General features: G+C 43.6%; 1 protein-coding gene across 8 annotated transcripts in view; it reads left to right on the forward strand.

Moving 5' to 3' along the window:
- LOC144507197 (ena/VASP-like protein) overlaps positions 1-16,773 on the forward strand; it is a 239,930-nt gene that overhangs the window by 39,872 nt on the left and 183,285 nt on the right. For 2 of the 8 annotated variants that reach the window (XM_078234099.1, XM_078234105.1), the window contains exon 1: positions 16,258-16,426. The exons of 3 other annotated variants lie outside the window; for them this stretch is intronic. In XM_078234099.1, the coding sequence (XP_078090225.1) occupies positions 16,404-16,426 (23 nt within the window). In that variant the 5' untranslated portion in view covers positions 16,258-16,403. Of the gene's footprint in view, positions 1-6,945; positions 7,022-16,257; positions 16,427-16,773 lie in introns of those variants that run through there. 3 more of the 8 variants (XM_078234106.1, XM_078234102.1, XM_078234095.1) reach the window with 3 other exon arrangements.

The raw sequence follows: 16,773 nt of genomic DNA on the forward strand, positions 1-16,773 counted from the left end.
TCCTTCCCACTCCTGACTCCCGTTAAAAGAGAAAATGAACAATAATATGGGTGAAGGTGAGAAGCCATCACATGCTTTGCTTTTCCTCATTTGGAAATGACTAATTACATTCCAGATTCGAGCAAAGCCACACTGAAGGCTGATTTTGGTGTTAATTAATTACATATTGCTAAAGACCTTGCAATTATATCGCGCCTTTCACAACCTCAGCAATGTGGCAAAGTGCTTTACATCCAGTCAGGTTCTTTAAAATACCATCACTGATGTAATAAGGGAAAATTAAAATGCTTTTCTTTACCACCAGAAACTTGATAAAAAGGGGAAAAGAAAAAAGGCGAGTCAGAAACATAAAAGCCGATTGTAAGAGATGTTACAGCTGTATAAAAAAAAGCAAGAGTCGCTAAAGTGAATCTAGGCCCCTGAGGAGCAGAGACAGGATAAATTATTTCAGGGAATGAGGAAATGGCAGAGGCACTGAACAAATATTTTGGGCAAAATCTTCCGACTCTTTAAGTTAAAGTTTATTTATTAGTGTCACATGTAGGCTTACATCAACGCTGCAATGAAGTTACTGTGAAAATCCCCTGGCCGCCAAACTCTGACGCCTGTTCAGGTGCACTGAGGGAGAATTTAGCATGGCCAATGCACCGAACCAGTACGTCTTTTAGCATGGGTAGAGGATTGGGTAAAAAGCTGATAATAGGTTTAAATAGGGCTTTTTCAAGTTGGCAGGCAGTGAATAGTAGAGTGCTGCAAGGGTTCTGGGGTCTCAGTTATTTACAATCTATATTAATGACTTGGATGAAGAGACAGAGAGTAATGTATCAATGTTTGTTGATAATACCAGGTTTGGTGGGAAGGTCAGCTGTGGGGAGCACACGGAGAGGCTACAAAGAGATATTAACAGGTCAAATGAGTAGGCAACAAGATGGTAGATGGAGTATAATGTTGGGAAGTGTGAAGTTATTCACTATGGTCATAATAATAGAAAAACAGAATATTCTTTAAGAGGTGTGGAACTTGTAAGTGTTAATGTTCAGAGACTTGGGTGTGCTTGTACAAGGAATGCAGAAAGTTAGCATTCAGGTGCAGCAAGCAATTAGGAAGCACATGCCATGTTGGCTTTTTGTAAGTTCATAAGATATAGGAGCAGAATTAGGCCATTCAGCCCATCGAGTTCGCTCCGCCATTCGATCATGACTGATATGCTCCTCATCCCCATTTTCCTGCCTTCTCCCCATAATCCTTCAACCCATTACCAATTAAAAATCTGTCTAACTCCTCCTTAAATTTACTCTCAGTCCCAGCATCCACCGCACTTTGGCATAGCTTTTATTACAAGGGGATTGGAGTACAAGAAGAAAGAAGTCTTGCTAGAATTATATGGAGTTTTGGTGAGACCACATCTGGAATACTGTGTGCACATTTGGTCTTCACATTTAAGAATGTGGAGGTGTTACAGTGAAGGTTCACTAGACTGGTGTCTGGGATGAGGGAGTTGTCCTATGATGAGAGGCTAAGTAAATTGGGCTTATATTAAAGTTTATTTATTAGTGTCACAAAGTAGGCTTACATTAACACTGCAATGAAGTTACTGTGAAAATCCCCCAGTCGCCACACTCCAGTGCATGTTTGGGTATACTAAGGGAGAATTTAGCACGGCCAATGCATCTAACCAGCACGTATTTTGGACTGTGGGAGGAAACTGGAGCACCCAGAGGAAACCCACGCAGACATGGGGAGAACATGCAAACTCCACACAGGCAGTTCCGAGCTGGGAATTGAACTTGGGTTCCTGGCGCTGTGAGGCGGCAGTGCTAACCAGTGTGCCACCGTGCCACCTCATATTCTCTGGAGTTTCGCAGAATGAGGGGTGAAACCTACAAAACTCTGAAAAGGCTTAATAGGGTCGATGCTGAGAAGTTGTTTCTGCTGCTTGGGGAGTCTAAACTAGGGGGCACCATCTCAGGATAAGAACTGGTCATTTAGGGTTGAGATGAGAAGAAATTACTTCATTCAAAGGGTTGTGAATCTGTGGAAATCTCTACCCCAGAGAGTTGTGGATGCTCCACTGTTGAATATATTTCTTGCTGAGATAGACAGATATTTGGTCTTGTGGGGAATGGGTCGTAAACTGGAGTTGAAGCCTAAAGTCAGCCTTAATTGTATTGAGTGGCAGAGTAAGTTCAACAGGCCATGTGGTCTGCTCCTGCTCCTACTTATTGCTCTCCTGTTCTTTAAAATGCCATATGCACTTGAGTCTGAGTGCTATTATTATTTGTTCTTAAACAAGGCAGCCGAAAGCAACTTGAATTCTAATCATGTTTGAGTGAAAGTCCTTCTGTGGCAAAATGATGAAGTGTGCTATGACCAGGTGATGGTCATGCATTTAATAAAACCAATTGTGTTGCTTTACTGCTGTCAGTTTGAACCTTGCTGGATTTTACTAAGTATAAGGGTGGCACAGTGGTTAGCACTGCTGCCTCACAGCGCCAGGGACCCGTGTGCAGTTCCGGCTTTGGGTGACTGGAGTTTGCACATTCTCCCCGTGTCTGCGTGGGTTTCCTCTGGGTGTTCTGATTTCCTCTCAAAGTCCAAGGATGTGCAGGACTGTGGAATGTCCATGCTAAATTGCCCCTTAGTGTCCCAGGATGTCTAGGCTATATGGATTAGTCATAGTAATGTGTGGGTTACAGGGATTGGGTGGGGGAAAGGGCCTGGGTAAGATACTCTCAGAGTCAGGTCAGACTTGATGGGCCAAATGGCCTTCTTCTGCACTGTATGGATTCTATGATCTATAAGGTCATGTTTAGTTGGATGACATGTAACAATTCATGGTTTTAAAATTTCTAGGAAAAATGTCATTGTTGCAATGCTTGGTACTTCAAATGTTTGTTGTTGCCATTAATTTATTAACTATATATAGAGAATAATATAAAATTTAAAAATTACAGAAATAAAGGGCGGGATTTTCCAGTTAAGTTTGACCCCGAGACCAGAAATTCCCGCCTGAGGTCAATAGACCTTTAAATGGTCCATCAGATTTTCCGTCCTGCCCGTGACGATTCCCGCAGCAGGCGGGACTGGAGAATTTAACTCAGAATACACTTGAGGAATTCATATGACAGCATAACACCATATTGACGATTATAGAGTTGCTGCTTTGGGTGAGATTGGTGAACCAGATGCAAGTAGCGCTCATTCTGAGAAACGCTTATTTCCTTCAAATTTCCAGTCCTATTGCCGTACAAAAAACCCTTGGTAGCTCAACGAGTGGCAACTTGGTGCAGTTTTATTAATTATAACTGAAATGAGTTTATCACAAAAAACAAGTGTTATCAATAGAGGCAAATCCACCATCTGCGTTTAACCTGATTTTAAATAACTGAAAGTTACTTTTAACAATTATATAGAATGGTTCGCAAGTTGTCTCGGTGTGCAGTGGTCAGGTTCAATGTAAATTTTAAACAAAAAATCTTTTAAAATATGCTATTTGTGGCCTTGTGTGCAATGGAACCAGCTTAGTCATAGAATCCCTGCAGTGTAGATAGAAGGAGGCCATTTGGCCCATCGAGCCTGCACCGACTACAATCGCAACCAGGCCCTATCACCGTAACCCCACTTATCTACTCTGCTAATCCCCCTGACACTAAGGGACAATTTAGCATGGCCAATCAACCTAACCTGCACATCTTTGGAGTGTGGGAGGAAACCGGAGCACCCGGAGGAAACCCATGCAGACACGGGGAGAATGTGCAAACTCCACACAGACAGTGACCCGAGCCGGGAATTGAACCCAGGGCCTTGACGCTGTGAGGCAGCAGTGCTAACCGCTGTGCCACTGTGTCGCCCAATGTTAAAAGCTTTGTCAGAGGCCCACAAACAGGTACAGTTAGCAGAAACTCATAATAGTGATTAATGTTTTCTTGGGTCGTGGCCAGTTTTGTGGTCAGGGTCAGTTTCTAATGCAATGTTTGTTAAGGTAGCTCAAGAATTTTGAGAACATTGGGCGGGATTCTGACAAAAAAACTCTTGAGTGTAGAATTCGCATATAAACTAGAGTAAATCACACTGGATTTTTCAGCAGGAGTTTCAAAATGAATCGTCCACACTCTGTACACTGCGGAGTGCACTAGCCTGATTCACTCCAAAAACCATGGCCTATTCCCGCTGGAGAGGCCAGCAGCGTAGCAGTAAGTGGGCCACTGTGCATGTGCTGATCTGTCAGCGCCGGGATTGGCGCATGCGCAGTGGCCCCGCACTGCCTGCCTCCAGATTGCTGGGGAGCTCGATTACTGGCCAGCCCCACAATCCTGCATTGCTGCCTTACCGACACCCCCCATGGCCAGAGATGGCCTCCTGAACATGTCTGTGCTCAGCCCTGACACTCCTCCCTAGCCCACCTCAGTCTCCCGAGCACCCCCCAACACTGGTAGTCACAGCCCCCCTGCATCCCCAACCCCCCTCCAAGCAGGCTGCCCACCCCTCCCCCACCCCTCCTCCCCCCGAAGGCCAGTCCTGATCCCTGGTCTCCCTCCCTCTGTCACTCAGCCCGACTACAGAGTGGCAGCAGGATCCCCCACCCACACTGATCACACCCCCCCCCCCCCACAGAAATCCCACCCCCATCGGGCCCTGCCGCCATTAGGCCCCGCCCCCTTGGCACTGCCCTATGCTCGATGCCAAGTTGCCTCCTGAGCATTGGCACTTTGCCCCTTGGGCAGTACCGGGGGGCCCAGGCTTACACTGCCAAGGTGGCAATGCGCAGGACCCTCCCCCCTCAGCACCCAACCCTCTCTAGGGCCCCCCTTCACTCCAGCGGGCTTTGGCCACCAGCTCCCCGTGAGTGGGGAGATAGAAGAAACCCCGCTGGAGTGAACCGCTCCTAGCGAGGGTGGTGGGGAGAGGCCAGCGGGCCTGGAGATTTCAATCCCAGGCCCACTAATAGGGTTTAAATTATATTGAAATTAGCTGCTGCATATATTAGGCCCAGATGCCCAGTGCAAATCGCATGAATCGGCTGCAGCTAGAGTCTCCCGGCCCACTGCACTAAAAAAGCAGCACTGCGGGATGGGAGAATCGCCCCCATGATTTTCACGGGGTATGATCTGTGCTCAAATTTGCAGAAACCTCTGTGCTGGTTTGGCCAATTTCAGGCAATTTTTCACTGCCAAGAGAGTGCAATCTAGCAGAAGTTCCAGCCCCTTTACTTTGTTTTATGACATGAATCTCAAGGCTGGATTTCATTGTCAAATGAAAAGGTTCTCACAGACTCAGTTCCTCTCTGGTCTTGTACTTCGTATGTTTTATCTTTTAAAAATTATTTCCATGTACGGGTCAATTATTCATGGAATTCCATTAACTTCTGTTTGTGGCAAGTACAGTGTAATGCAAATGTTTTGGAATGATCTGAAGCAAAGGAATTGCCTTCAATGTATCTACCTCACAGTATGGAGCTGTCTACGTGTAGTTTAATTACAGACTGATGAAAGGCCTCCTTCCAATCCCAGACAGAAACTTTCCAACAAGTCTTGGCTAATACTTGACAGAACGCAAAATTAAACAGAACCAAACCTATGGGTGGGTGTAACCCCATGCAGTTGAACTGATGATCTAAGTTGGATCCCCTGTCTGCCGTACTCCAATGTACTTCTGGCAAGACCATGTCATTGGGTGATTTTTTAAAAATTGAAAATATGAGTCCCAAAAAGGTACATGCTAACAACACTTTTGGGAGTTAATTTCCCTCCTAAGCTCAAGAGACACTATGTGCTGCTTCTTAAAGTGAAATACTATTATCTTGAGGAGCATGTATGCTTTCTGTTGTCATTAATGAGTATGTAACATGAGTTGTATTTTCAATGATCATTACTGTTCTCTGAGAGCTGAAATTGCAGGACTCCAAGGAAAGTGATGGAAACTGCCTGTATTAGCAAGTTATTTTCAACAAAATAGAAGGAGAATACTGCAGATGCAGGAAAACTGAAATAAAAACCAACAGGTCTGGTAGCATCTATGGGGAGAGAAAGAGAGGTATTGCGCATATGCAGACCTCTCATGCTGCACATGCACAATAACAGTAGCTGGGGTCTGACAGACAGAGAGAGAGCTGTCAGGCCCCTGCTATTGCAGCCAGCCTCAACTAGCTCCCACCAATACCCCCCTGGAATCGCGGGGGCCCATGGCCCAAGATGCCCACCTCCTCCCGCCACCCAGACTGATCGCGGCCCTGCCGTCCTCCTCCACCAATCGCATGCAGAGTGGCAGTGGGCCCTCCTCCCCCCATTGGCCATGCCCCCATTGGCCTGACCCCCTGTGACTGTCCAGTGGGCATTGCCCAGGTGCCAGGCTGGCAGTGCCAAGATGTCAGGGCAGCACTGCCGGTCTGGCACTGCCCAAGGGACACCCCTGTCTTGCCCTCAGCCTCCCCAGGGGGCCTTAATGGCCTCCGGTTCCACCGGCGAGGCCAACACGACTGTTCCCCGTTCATAGGGAGCAGTGTTTTCCTCGCCAGAGAGAACCTCTCCTGGCGAAGCCACAAAGGCAAGCGGGCCCAGACAATTGAGCACTAAACACATGGAAAACACTACTTAAATAAATTTAAATTAATTAATCAGCCTCTCACCTATTTCCGGCGAGAGGCCTACTGCGCTGGAAATCCGGGTGTCATAAAATCGTGACAGGCGCGAAAACTGGTGCCAATCGCGCTAACCGCTTCATGCCCAATTTTACGACACTTTTCCGCCACAAAATGGGCGTAGAGCAGCCGTAAAATCCCGCGCTATATTTCTCAATTAAATCCTAAACAAATAACATTCTCCCTAATTCCTCGAGCAGTAATGTTCTTTAGCACACCACTCAGCAGTAAAACCTATTCTTTCCTTCATGAAACCCTTACATCTTGGGATGAAAACTTGTAATTTTTCTTATTTATTGTGCTTTCAGCAGGATTGTGGGCGTTTCAGATAAATTACACAGATGCTCATGAAGTGAGCTTTTAGCAAATTGATTCCAATCCTGAGTAAGTACTGAAATGAGATACTCAAGTAAGGTAAGGGTAGGGATGCTCCATCAAGTTGTGGGACCAATCTACTGATTTAAGGAGATTAAGGCACTTCAGACAATTATACAGCAGTAAGAGCCCTGACATATTAGCGTACAGAAACATCATAAAATCCACTATGTAGCATTTTAATGTAATACTAAAATTAAAACATCCAATCAGCAAAACTGCAACTATTACAGCCTCTACAACTAAATGAAATAAAGTAAACATTTGATCCCACTGAGTGGGAATTACATAGGGTCATAGAATCCCTACAGTGCAGAAGGAGGCCATTCAGCCCATTGGTAGCAACTCATACCCAGGCTTATCCCATAACTTCACATATTTACCCCGCTAATCCTCCTAACTTGTATATCTTGGGAAACTAACGAATAATTTATCATGGCCAGTCAACCTAACCTGCGCATCTTTGGACTTTGGGAGGAAACTGTTGCCCCCGGAGGAAACCCACATAGACACAGGGAGAATGTGCAAACTCCACACAGACAGTCGCCCAAGGCCAGAATCGAATCCGGGTCCCTGGCGCTGTGAGGCAGCAGTGCTACACCACTGTGTCGCCGTGCTGCCCATGAATGGAGCTCATCAGAAGCTGACATCAAAAGCAGGGCGATGGATTTCACCAAACAGGAGATTGTTGTCACTGTGGAGAAGGCCAAGTGTGGGGTGGATGTGGAAGAGGGGAGATTGCCTGATGATAGAACATTGATATTTGAACATCATCCTCAGAAATAATAACATTGGAATGTTATTGGAATGAAGTCAGAAAGAGGTTTCATATGTCGTTATTGAAGGTGTTATTGAGCAGGTTAATGATTGCAATAGAATGTAGATTGAGAGGATTAGGTAACTAATTCGGAGTTCATCTTGCGACACCGGTGGTAACAGTCCTGCCTCTAAACCAGAATGCACCAGGTATGAGCCCCACTCCCACACGTGTTGGCCACGGAAAAACCCAGCTACTGGCGCAGGCAAGATAGTGTGAATCGGTGCTGGTCCCCAGCCCAAATGAATAGGGAGAGTTAACAGCAGCAAAGGGATCTGGCTGTAAAAGCAGCTGCCAATTCCGAAAATGATGGTGGATATGAATAGGGATAGAGAAGATAATCGAGCAGCATTGTGGCAACTCCCATGAACCCCCATGGAAAAATGCCAAAGCAGAGGGAGGATTAGATAATGAATTAAAATGCAGTTGCTTTCGCTTTGTATAGTTTTCTTGATGAAGTAACATTTCTAAAATATTGTGCTTTTTTTTAAATTAAGACCTTAGTTGCTTTGCTTGATTAATCTTTTTAGGGAGGGGAGAGGGATTGCACACATTTATTTTAAGTCCGGGTTTAATTATCCTTGGTGTATATACTCAATTCTTGTAAGATTAATAGTCTTTAATCCAGAAGTATTCCATTTATCCTTAACTGAAGAATACTCCATCCTTCAGTCAAACTGTTTCAGCTGTTGAAACTGACTCTTTTAAAGTAAGTATCTGTTTTCTCTCACCCTCAGGATGCACTATTCCTGACAGGGGAATAGTTGATAGAGACAGTGACATGAGTGCAAAACATGCCCTGCTACATAACATATGGCCATTCCAAAGTACCAAAATAAACTGCTACATGACTGGGAAATTCTGCAGATTAGAATGGCTAAATGATTTCTACAGAGGAATTGCAGTGGATCTGTACTATGGTTTCAACAGGAGAGGATGTAGCGTAGAGGTATTGTCTAGGAATCCAGAGACCCGAGTATTTGAATCCTGCCACGGCAGATGGTGAAATTTGAATTCAGTAAAAATCTAGAATTAAAAGTCTACTGATGACCATGAAACATTGTCGATTGTCGGGGGAAAAAAACACTAATGTCCTTTAGGGAAGGAAATCTGCCATCTTTACCTGGTCTGGCCTACATGTGACTCCAGATTCACAGCAATGTGGTTGAATCTAAAGGCCCTCAGGGATGGGCAATAAATGCTGGCCCAGCCAGTGACACCCACATCCCATGAGACAGCAAAAAATAATCCTCGCATCCAGCAGTACTCATGTGATGTTTTCATAAGGCTACGATTACTTTCCTATCTCAATTATGAGCTTAAATATACTGATACTTAAAAATACAGATTTCACATATTTCAGTGCAGATATATGTGTAAATATAAAGAGAAATGATGCAGAAAGTACAGTAATAACATTTATTTAGTGCCCTTTAAGTTTAAAAGGAGAATCGCAAGGTGCTTCATGGATGAAGTTAAATGAGTTCAAGTCACTTCATCAATTGCGACAGGTTGTTTTTGCATGTTACCAAACTAACCTTGTATTGAAGTTTTAGAATGTTAAGGTATGATATCTCTGCCCATGATATTCTGTCACTGCTGACCCCCCAGAGTTGTCAATGTGACAATGCCCCAGAAATCTCCCAGCATTCACGCAATAGACCACAACTTCCAGACTACTTTACTCAAATACATGCATTAAAATATGCAGTATATTGAAATGTTACTCTGAATATTTCTCAATGCATGTGGGGAAAAAGGGATTAATTACATTATGGCACAAAGTTACACCCATTCCATGAAAACATCATACGCTATTGGGTATGAAACTTAACCAGGGTGTTTTAACCAAATATAGCACGCCTGTTTCCATTCTTCTCCAGAAGTGTTTTTTGCTAATGAATAGACTCATTTCTGAATTTAAAACCTGAAAGCTGCTGTTATTACCTCAAGTGCAGACTTCAAATGAAGGCAATCAAGTGGGTGAGCTGACTGTCATGTGGGTGTATTTTTCAAGCTTCTGACTCAGCCTGGAGTCATGGTGTATATATAATACAGGAAGCTGTGGCAGACTGACGCTCTGTTGCATTTTGCTTTTTTTTTTAATTGGCCTTATTTTCAGACGAGCAACAGGATGGAGAATGTAGAAGGCAGATTGTTACTGGTGCAAGTGTAACAGAGGTACTGTTTTTGAGATTTGGGAACATGCAGCGATCCATATTCCCATCCATTCTAATCAGTGGAATTAATGCCATACAAATTAGCTTTGTAAAAAAACCAGCCTACCCCTTTAAAGGAACTATAGTCTCGGGGTAAATACTGGAAATTGTAACCCAGTCCCTGGACGTTGCTGCAGGAGGTCCCCAAGACACAACTGTCTGTAACTCCTACGTCAGTGTCTTCTTTCTGTTTAGTTCTATAGTTCAACAGTAGAGCCAGATTGAGCTTAAACACTGGCAATTGTGTGAGCTATGTAATAATTCCAGATATAATAAAATCATAGAATCTCTACAGTGCAGAAGGAGTCCATTCGGCCCATTGAACCTGCCCCAAAAACAATCCCACCCAGGCCCTATCACCGTAACCCCGCCTATTTACCCTGCTAATCTCCCTGACATTAAGGGGCAACTTATCATGGCCAATCAATCTAACCCACACATTTTTGGACTGTGGGAGGAAACCGGAGCACCCAGAGGAAACCCACGCAGACATAGGGAGAACAGTCAGTCACCCAAGGCCAGAATTGAACCCGCGTCCCTGGTGCTGTGAGGCAGCAGTGCTAACCACTGTGCCACTGTGCCATCCTATCAATCTATGGTTGGCCAACATCAGCTACAGGAAATCTAGTCTTATGACATAATTGATAATGAATACCCTAGAACTGATAATCCTACTGACGACATATCAGAACATCCACATCTAGAGGTATTTTCTCTTTCAGAAGTAGGGGAATAGTTCTCTTGAAGGACTAAGTTCTTTAACAGTTTGCCTGGTATGCCATGAAGTCTGATTATTTGTTTTTCATAAACAACAGCAGATAAACCCTGCATTTCTGCTCCATCCATTTGTGAATGGTAGACAATTAAGCAACTAATAAAAGGAGGAGGTTTTGTGAACAACCCATCCTCAGTGATGGTAGAACCCAGCATGTGACTGGAAAAGATGCTCGCAACCGTCATCAGCTAGAGCCGCCTTGGATATCATCCTTTTCATCCTCCTTTTGAGATCCCCACCATAACAGATGCCTCAATTCAGCCAATTACTACACAAACGCCAAGTAACAGCTAAATGCACCAGTCACAAGTACTACAGACTCTGGCAGCATACTGGGTGTGGTGAGGTAGACCTGCGCCGGATCTAGTCCCCTGGATGATCTGTTCCGGAGCACTTACAACCTATCTGACAATGTGGAAAAATGCTTGGGTATATCCTGTGGGCAGGCAAAATCCATACTGACCAATTCCCACCTCATCTGCAGAATGATGGATGGAGTTATCTACAGTGCTGTCACATGGAACTTTAATCACCAACAATCTGCTCGCTGATGCTCAATTTTGGTTTTGCAAGGACTGTTGTACACTTGACCTTCATTATATGAAGGTCTGGAGTACAACAGTCCTGGCGGCATGGTGGCACAGTGGTTAGCACTGCCGTCTCACAGTGCCAGGGACCCAGGTTCAATTCCAGCTTTGTCACTGTCTATGTGGAGTCTGCACGTTCTCCCTGGGTTTCCTCCAGGTGCTCCGGTTTCCTCCCACAGTTCAAGGATGTGTGGCTTGGGTGGATTAGCCATGCTAAATTGCTCCTTAGTGTCTAGCGGGATTAAAAGGGTAAATGCGTGGGGTTGTGGGGATAAGGCCTGGGGTGGGATTGTTGTCGGTGTAGGCTTAATGGGCCAAATGGCTTCCTTCTGTACTGTAAGGATTCTATGATTCTATATCCTTGGTCCAAACATGGACACATGCTGAATTCCTGAGGTGAGATGAAAGTGATTGCTGTTGATTTCAAGGCTGCATTTGACTGAGTATAACACCAAAGATTCCGAGTAAAATTGAAATCATTGGGAATTGAGGGAGGAAAGCACCGCAGAGGCTGAATTCATACTTGGTGCAAATTTAAATGGTTATCATTGCAGGACAGTCAGCCCCACAACATCACTACATAGGTCATTTACAGCAGAGTCTTAGGCACAACTATTGCTTAATCAATGACCTGCCTTCCATTATGTCAGAAATCAGTCTGTTCACTAATGATTGGTCCCTTTGTGAATCTTCAAATAATGAAACAGGCCATGCTCACATGCAGTAGGACATGGACAACATCCAAACTTGAGCTGATGTGGCAAGTAATATCTGTGCCATGCAAGTGACATTCATCTCCAACCAGCTCTTGTTAACATTCAATGGTATTGCCATCTGGAGTCCCAAATACCCTGGGGTTTGTGAGGGGTGGAGGATGTAGGACATGGACCTTTGATCAGAAACTCAACTGAACCAGTGTGACGACCTTTAATTCGGAAGTAGTACAATAAGGATCAATTGTAATTTCTTCAAAATGTCTGTGTGATCTGTCATTGGTTTTAAGAATGTTTGAAAATGAATTTTAAGCATTTGCATCAATTGTAAAGCGATCAATTGTAATTTTCTTGAATAGTAAGACATACTGGTTCATGTGACCTGATGAAAATTGACCTGGAAGCAGTACCAACAGGAAGGATCTTAACATACTAAAGCTAAGTGGCCAGACACAAAGCAGACAAAGGACAGCTGCAGCAGTCCCTGATTCCAGGGCAGGTGAGGTGGTAGAGCCTGTGTGTCTGGGGAGGTCGATAATGGAAAGTAGGGCTATGGTGGATGAACTAAACAGGTATTTTTCATCAGTCTTCACCATAGAGGACACATGTAACACCCCAGAAATAGCTGTAAATCGAGAAATGGAAGGGTAGGTTGAACTCAGGAATATTACAGTCACCAGGGAAATGGTATTGAGCAAATTGTTGGGTCTGTGGCTGAAAAATCCCTGAATCCGGATAGATTACACACATCAAGCTCTTAAGAGAAGAGATAGTTGATGCATTGGTTTTAATTTCCCAAAATTTCCGAGATTTGGGGAAGGTTCTATGAGATTGTAAGATAGCAAATGTAACTCTTTTATTTGAAAAGGGAGATAGACAGAAAGCAGGAAACTACAGGCCAGTTAGCCTAACATCTGTCATCGGAGAAATGTTAGAAATATTTAAAGATGTTATAGCAGGCCACTTGAAACATTCAAGGGATTCAGGCAGAGTCAACATGCTTTTATGAAAGGGAAATCATGTTTAGCCAAGTTATTGAGGTTTTTTGAAGGAGTCTCATGTGCTGTGGATGCACGTGGATTTCCAGAAGGTATTTGATGAGGTTCCACATCAATGGTTATTGCAGAAGATAAAAGCTCATGGTGCAGGGAGTAACATATTGGCATGGATTGAAGATTGGCTAACTAATAGGAAACAGAGTTTGCATAAGTGGGTTTATTTCTGGCTGGCAGGATGTGATGGATGGTATGCCCCAGGGATCAGTGCTCGGGCCTCAACTATTTACAATCTCAATAAAAACCTTGGATACAGAGACTGAAGGTATTGTTGCTAAATTTGCTGATGACACAAAGATAGGTAGGAAAGTAAATTGTGAAGAGAACGTAAGGAGGCTACTAAGGGACATAGGTTAAGTGCTGGCATGATGGCACAATGGTTAGTACTGCTGTCTCACGGCGCCAGGGACCCGGGTTCAATTCCCGGCTTGGGTCACTGTCTGTACAGAGTCTGCACGCTCTCCCTATGTTTGCATGGGTTTCCTTCGGGTGCTCTGGTTTCCTGCCAGAGTCTGAAAGACGCTGGTTAGGTGCATGGCCATGCTAAATTTTCCCTCAGTGTACCCGAACAGTGGAGTGTGGCAACGAGGGGATTTTCACAGTAACTTCATTTCAGTGTTAATGTAAGCCTAGTGGTGGCACTAATAAATAAATTAAATAAGTAAAAGTGAGGAGGCAAAAATCTGGCAAATGGAGTATATTGTGGGTAAAGGTGGAATTGTCCATTTTTTCAGCAAGTATATAAAGAAGCTTATTATCTAAATGGTGAGAGATTGCAGAGCTCTGAGATGCAGAGGGATCTGGGTGTCCTAGTGCATGAATCATAGAAGGCTGGTGTACAGGTACAACCATTAATCAGGAAAGCTGATAGAATGTTATCATTTGTTGTGGGAGGAATTGGTTATAAAACTAGAGAGGTTATGCTTCAGTTGTACAGGACATTGGAGTATTGTGTACATTATTGGTTTCATTTAAGGAAAGATGGAAATGTGTGAAAAGCTTTTCTCGACTAATACCAGGAATGAGCGGGTTGTCTTATGAGGAAAGGTGGAGATTTTAGGTTTGTATCCATTAGAGGTTAAGAAGTGTAAGAGGTGACTTAATCAAAAACTTTAAGATCCTGGGGGGTCTTGACAGAGTGGATGTGGAGAGGATGTTTCCTCTTGTCAGAGAATCTAGACTAGGGTCATTGTTAAAAATAAGGAGTCGCTCATTTAAGATAGATATGAGGATAAATCTTTTTCTCCGAGGGTTGCGAGTTCCCAGAATTCTCTTCCTCAAAGCAGTGGAAGTAGGGTCTTGAATATTTTTAAGGCGGAGCTGGATAGATTCTTGATTGCCAAGGGGGTGAAAGGTTATCGGGGATAGACAGGAATGTGGGGTTGAAGTTACAATCAGATTAGCCATGATCTTATTAAATGGCAGAACAGGCTTGAGGGGCAGAGTGGCCTACTCCTGCTCCTAATTTGCATGTTCATGTATTCAAAACCTAGATCAAAAGAACTTTGGAAATTAAGGGATACGGGGATGGTGCAGGAAGGTGGGGTTAAAGTAAATTAGCCATGATGTTGTTGAATGGCAAAGCAGGCTTGAAGGGTCAAATGGCCTACTCCAGCATTTCATAGAATCATAGAATCTACAGTGCAGAAGGAGGCCATTTGGCCCTTCGAGTCCACACTGACCACAATCCCACCCAGGCTCTATTCCTGCAACCCCTCATATTTATCCTGCTAATCCCCCAGACACTAGGCTTAATTTAGCATGGCCAACCAACCTAACCCGCACATCTTTGGACATTTGACAGTATGCACTGCATCAAGTTGCCAAGTCTTGTAGTAGCATTTCCCAAACGTGTAGAAGGACCAGAGCAGGAGTTGCTTGGGAACACTATCACCTACAAGTCACACACTAAGCAGACCTGGGTGTCTATTGCTGTTCCTTCATTGCCATTTAGTGAAAAGCCTGGAACACTGTATCTATCAGCTTTGTGGGAGCTGGGTTGCAGCAGTTCAGGAAGACGCACTGCCACCTTCTCATGGGCAACTAGAGAGAGCCTTGACATGTCACAATCCATGGAGTAAAAGAAAAACGGAGTGATCATTTACAATGTGTGCATCGCTAGAGAACTAGGTGTTTTCAATTGAAGCAAAAGCCATGTTGTGATTAGAACATTTATAATAATTGAGGACCTCCTGTGAATCAATAGTGTTAATAAAAGCAAAGGGAATGACTTTTTAAACCAGGGTTTTTATTCAAATCAAGGGATATGTTTCACATAACACACTATTTTAACAAATTGTCATTGTCCAGAAGTTGACGGGAAAGAAGTGGATCATATAAACTGCACTTCGCCAGTCCATCAAATCATTTGTGTGATTATAAAGCGCCATCAGTTTATTTATATAAAATAAAGTGAAAATTCTGCCGACGCTGGACATTTTATTTAAACAGGACCTTCCTTTCGTAAATCCACAATGAGCCTCCTAACATGTTATGATTTTATAAATATTCACTTACTCGGTCCCTCAAGATCATTTCAAATATTTTCTCTTTCTCCAAACCTGAATTGTCTACCGGACAAAATTCTGAATCTGGTTAAATATAACAACGCAGTAAAAATAGAAATCAGCATTGATGCGTCTATAGAGCTACAAACATGAAATCATAGGAATTACAGCCAAGAAGGAGGCCATTTGCCTTCACCCACCTCTTCAACGGTGGCAACAGACGGAAAATCTAACTCCCAGCTCTCTCCCCTGAGGAATAGGTTTTCGTTTCACAACAGCATTATGCTGCAAAAAATAGCTGTCTTCCGCAGAACCGTGGTAAAATGGGCAAAGTAAACGCTTAGGATAATCTGTTGTGTAACCTGTCACAGCTACCATTTTAAATGTGAGCATCATAAAGAGGTCGGTGAACACGGAGGAATTCATTAAAGATGGTTTCAGTGAATGGAACAGCTGTCACGTTAATGAAACTTGCTGGAATGGTCACATGGTACAGAGCATTACGCCCCACAAGCTGGTCATAATGTGCAGCATTCTGGCACAGAGACTGCAGGCATGCTCTTGTCTGCCTCACTGTAAAGCACGATATTGATTCTTTTAAATGCTTGTTATCCATATTTGTGGCTCGGTCACTTCTAAGTATTGCAGACATGTTTTCACGCTGATTGTGGTTTTTTTTTTGGTTTTTTTCAAAAGGATTTACCCTTTATATTAGGCCATGTATCTAACTGAAGAATTCAGGTAGGAATCCTGCTGTGTCAATGCTTTATTTTTTAATTGGACTGCCGAGGGCCATGTCTGTGATATTTTGTACAAATCAAGCAGAATGTCTGATTCTTTTTCATTTATATTTAAAGTTGATGAGCTGAATTGAAACCAGTTCAATTATTGAAACCTTCGATGTAATGGATTAGAATTGATTCCATGTTGAATATCCGATTCATTGCAGCAAGTGGGTTTGTGTATGTATTTCATATCTGGGGGAAAAGAAATTCTTTATCCTTCAGCGTGTTTCTCATTACGTTTGCTTACATGTGGGGACACCGAAAATGGGAAAAGTTAATTAGTGAGAGATAAACGTCAGTTGA

This window comes from Mustelus asterias, chromosome 18, assembly GCF_964213995.1.
Source record: "Mustelus asterias chromosome 18, sMusAst1.hap1.1, whole genome shotgun sequence".
NCBI lineage: Eukaryota > Metazoa > Chordata > Chondrichthyes > Carcharhiniformes > Triakidae > Mustelus > Mustelus asterias.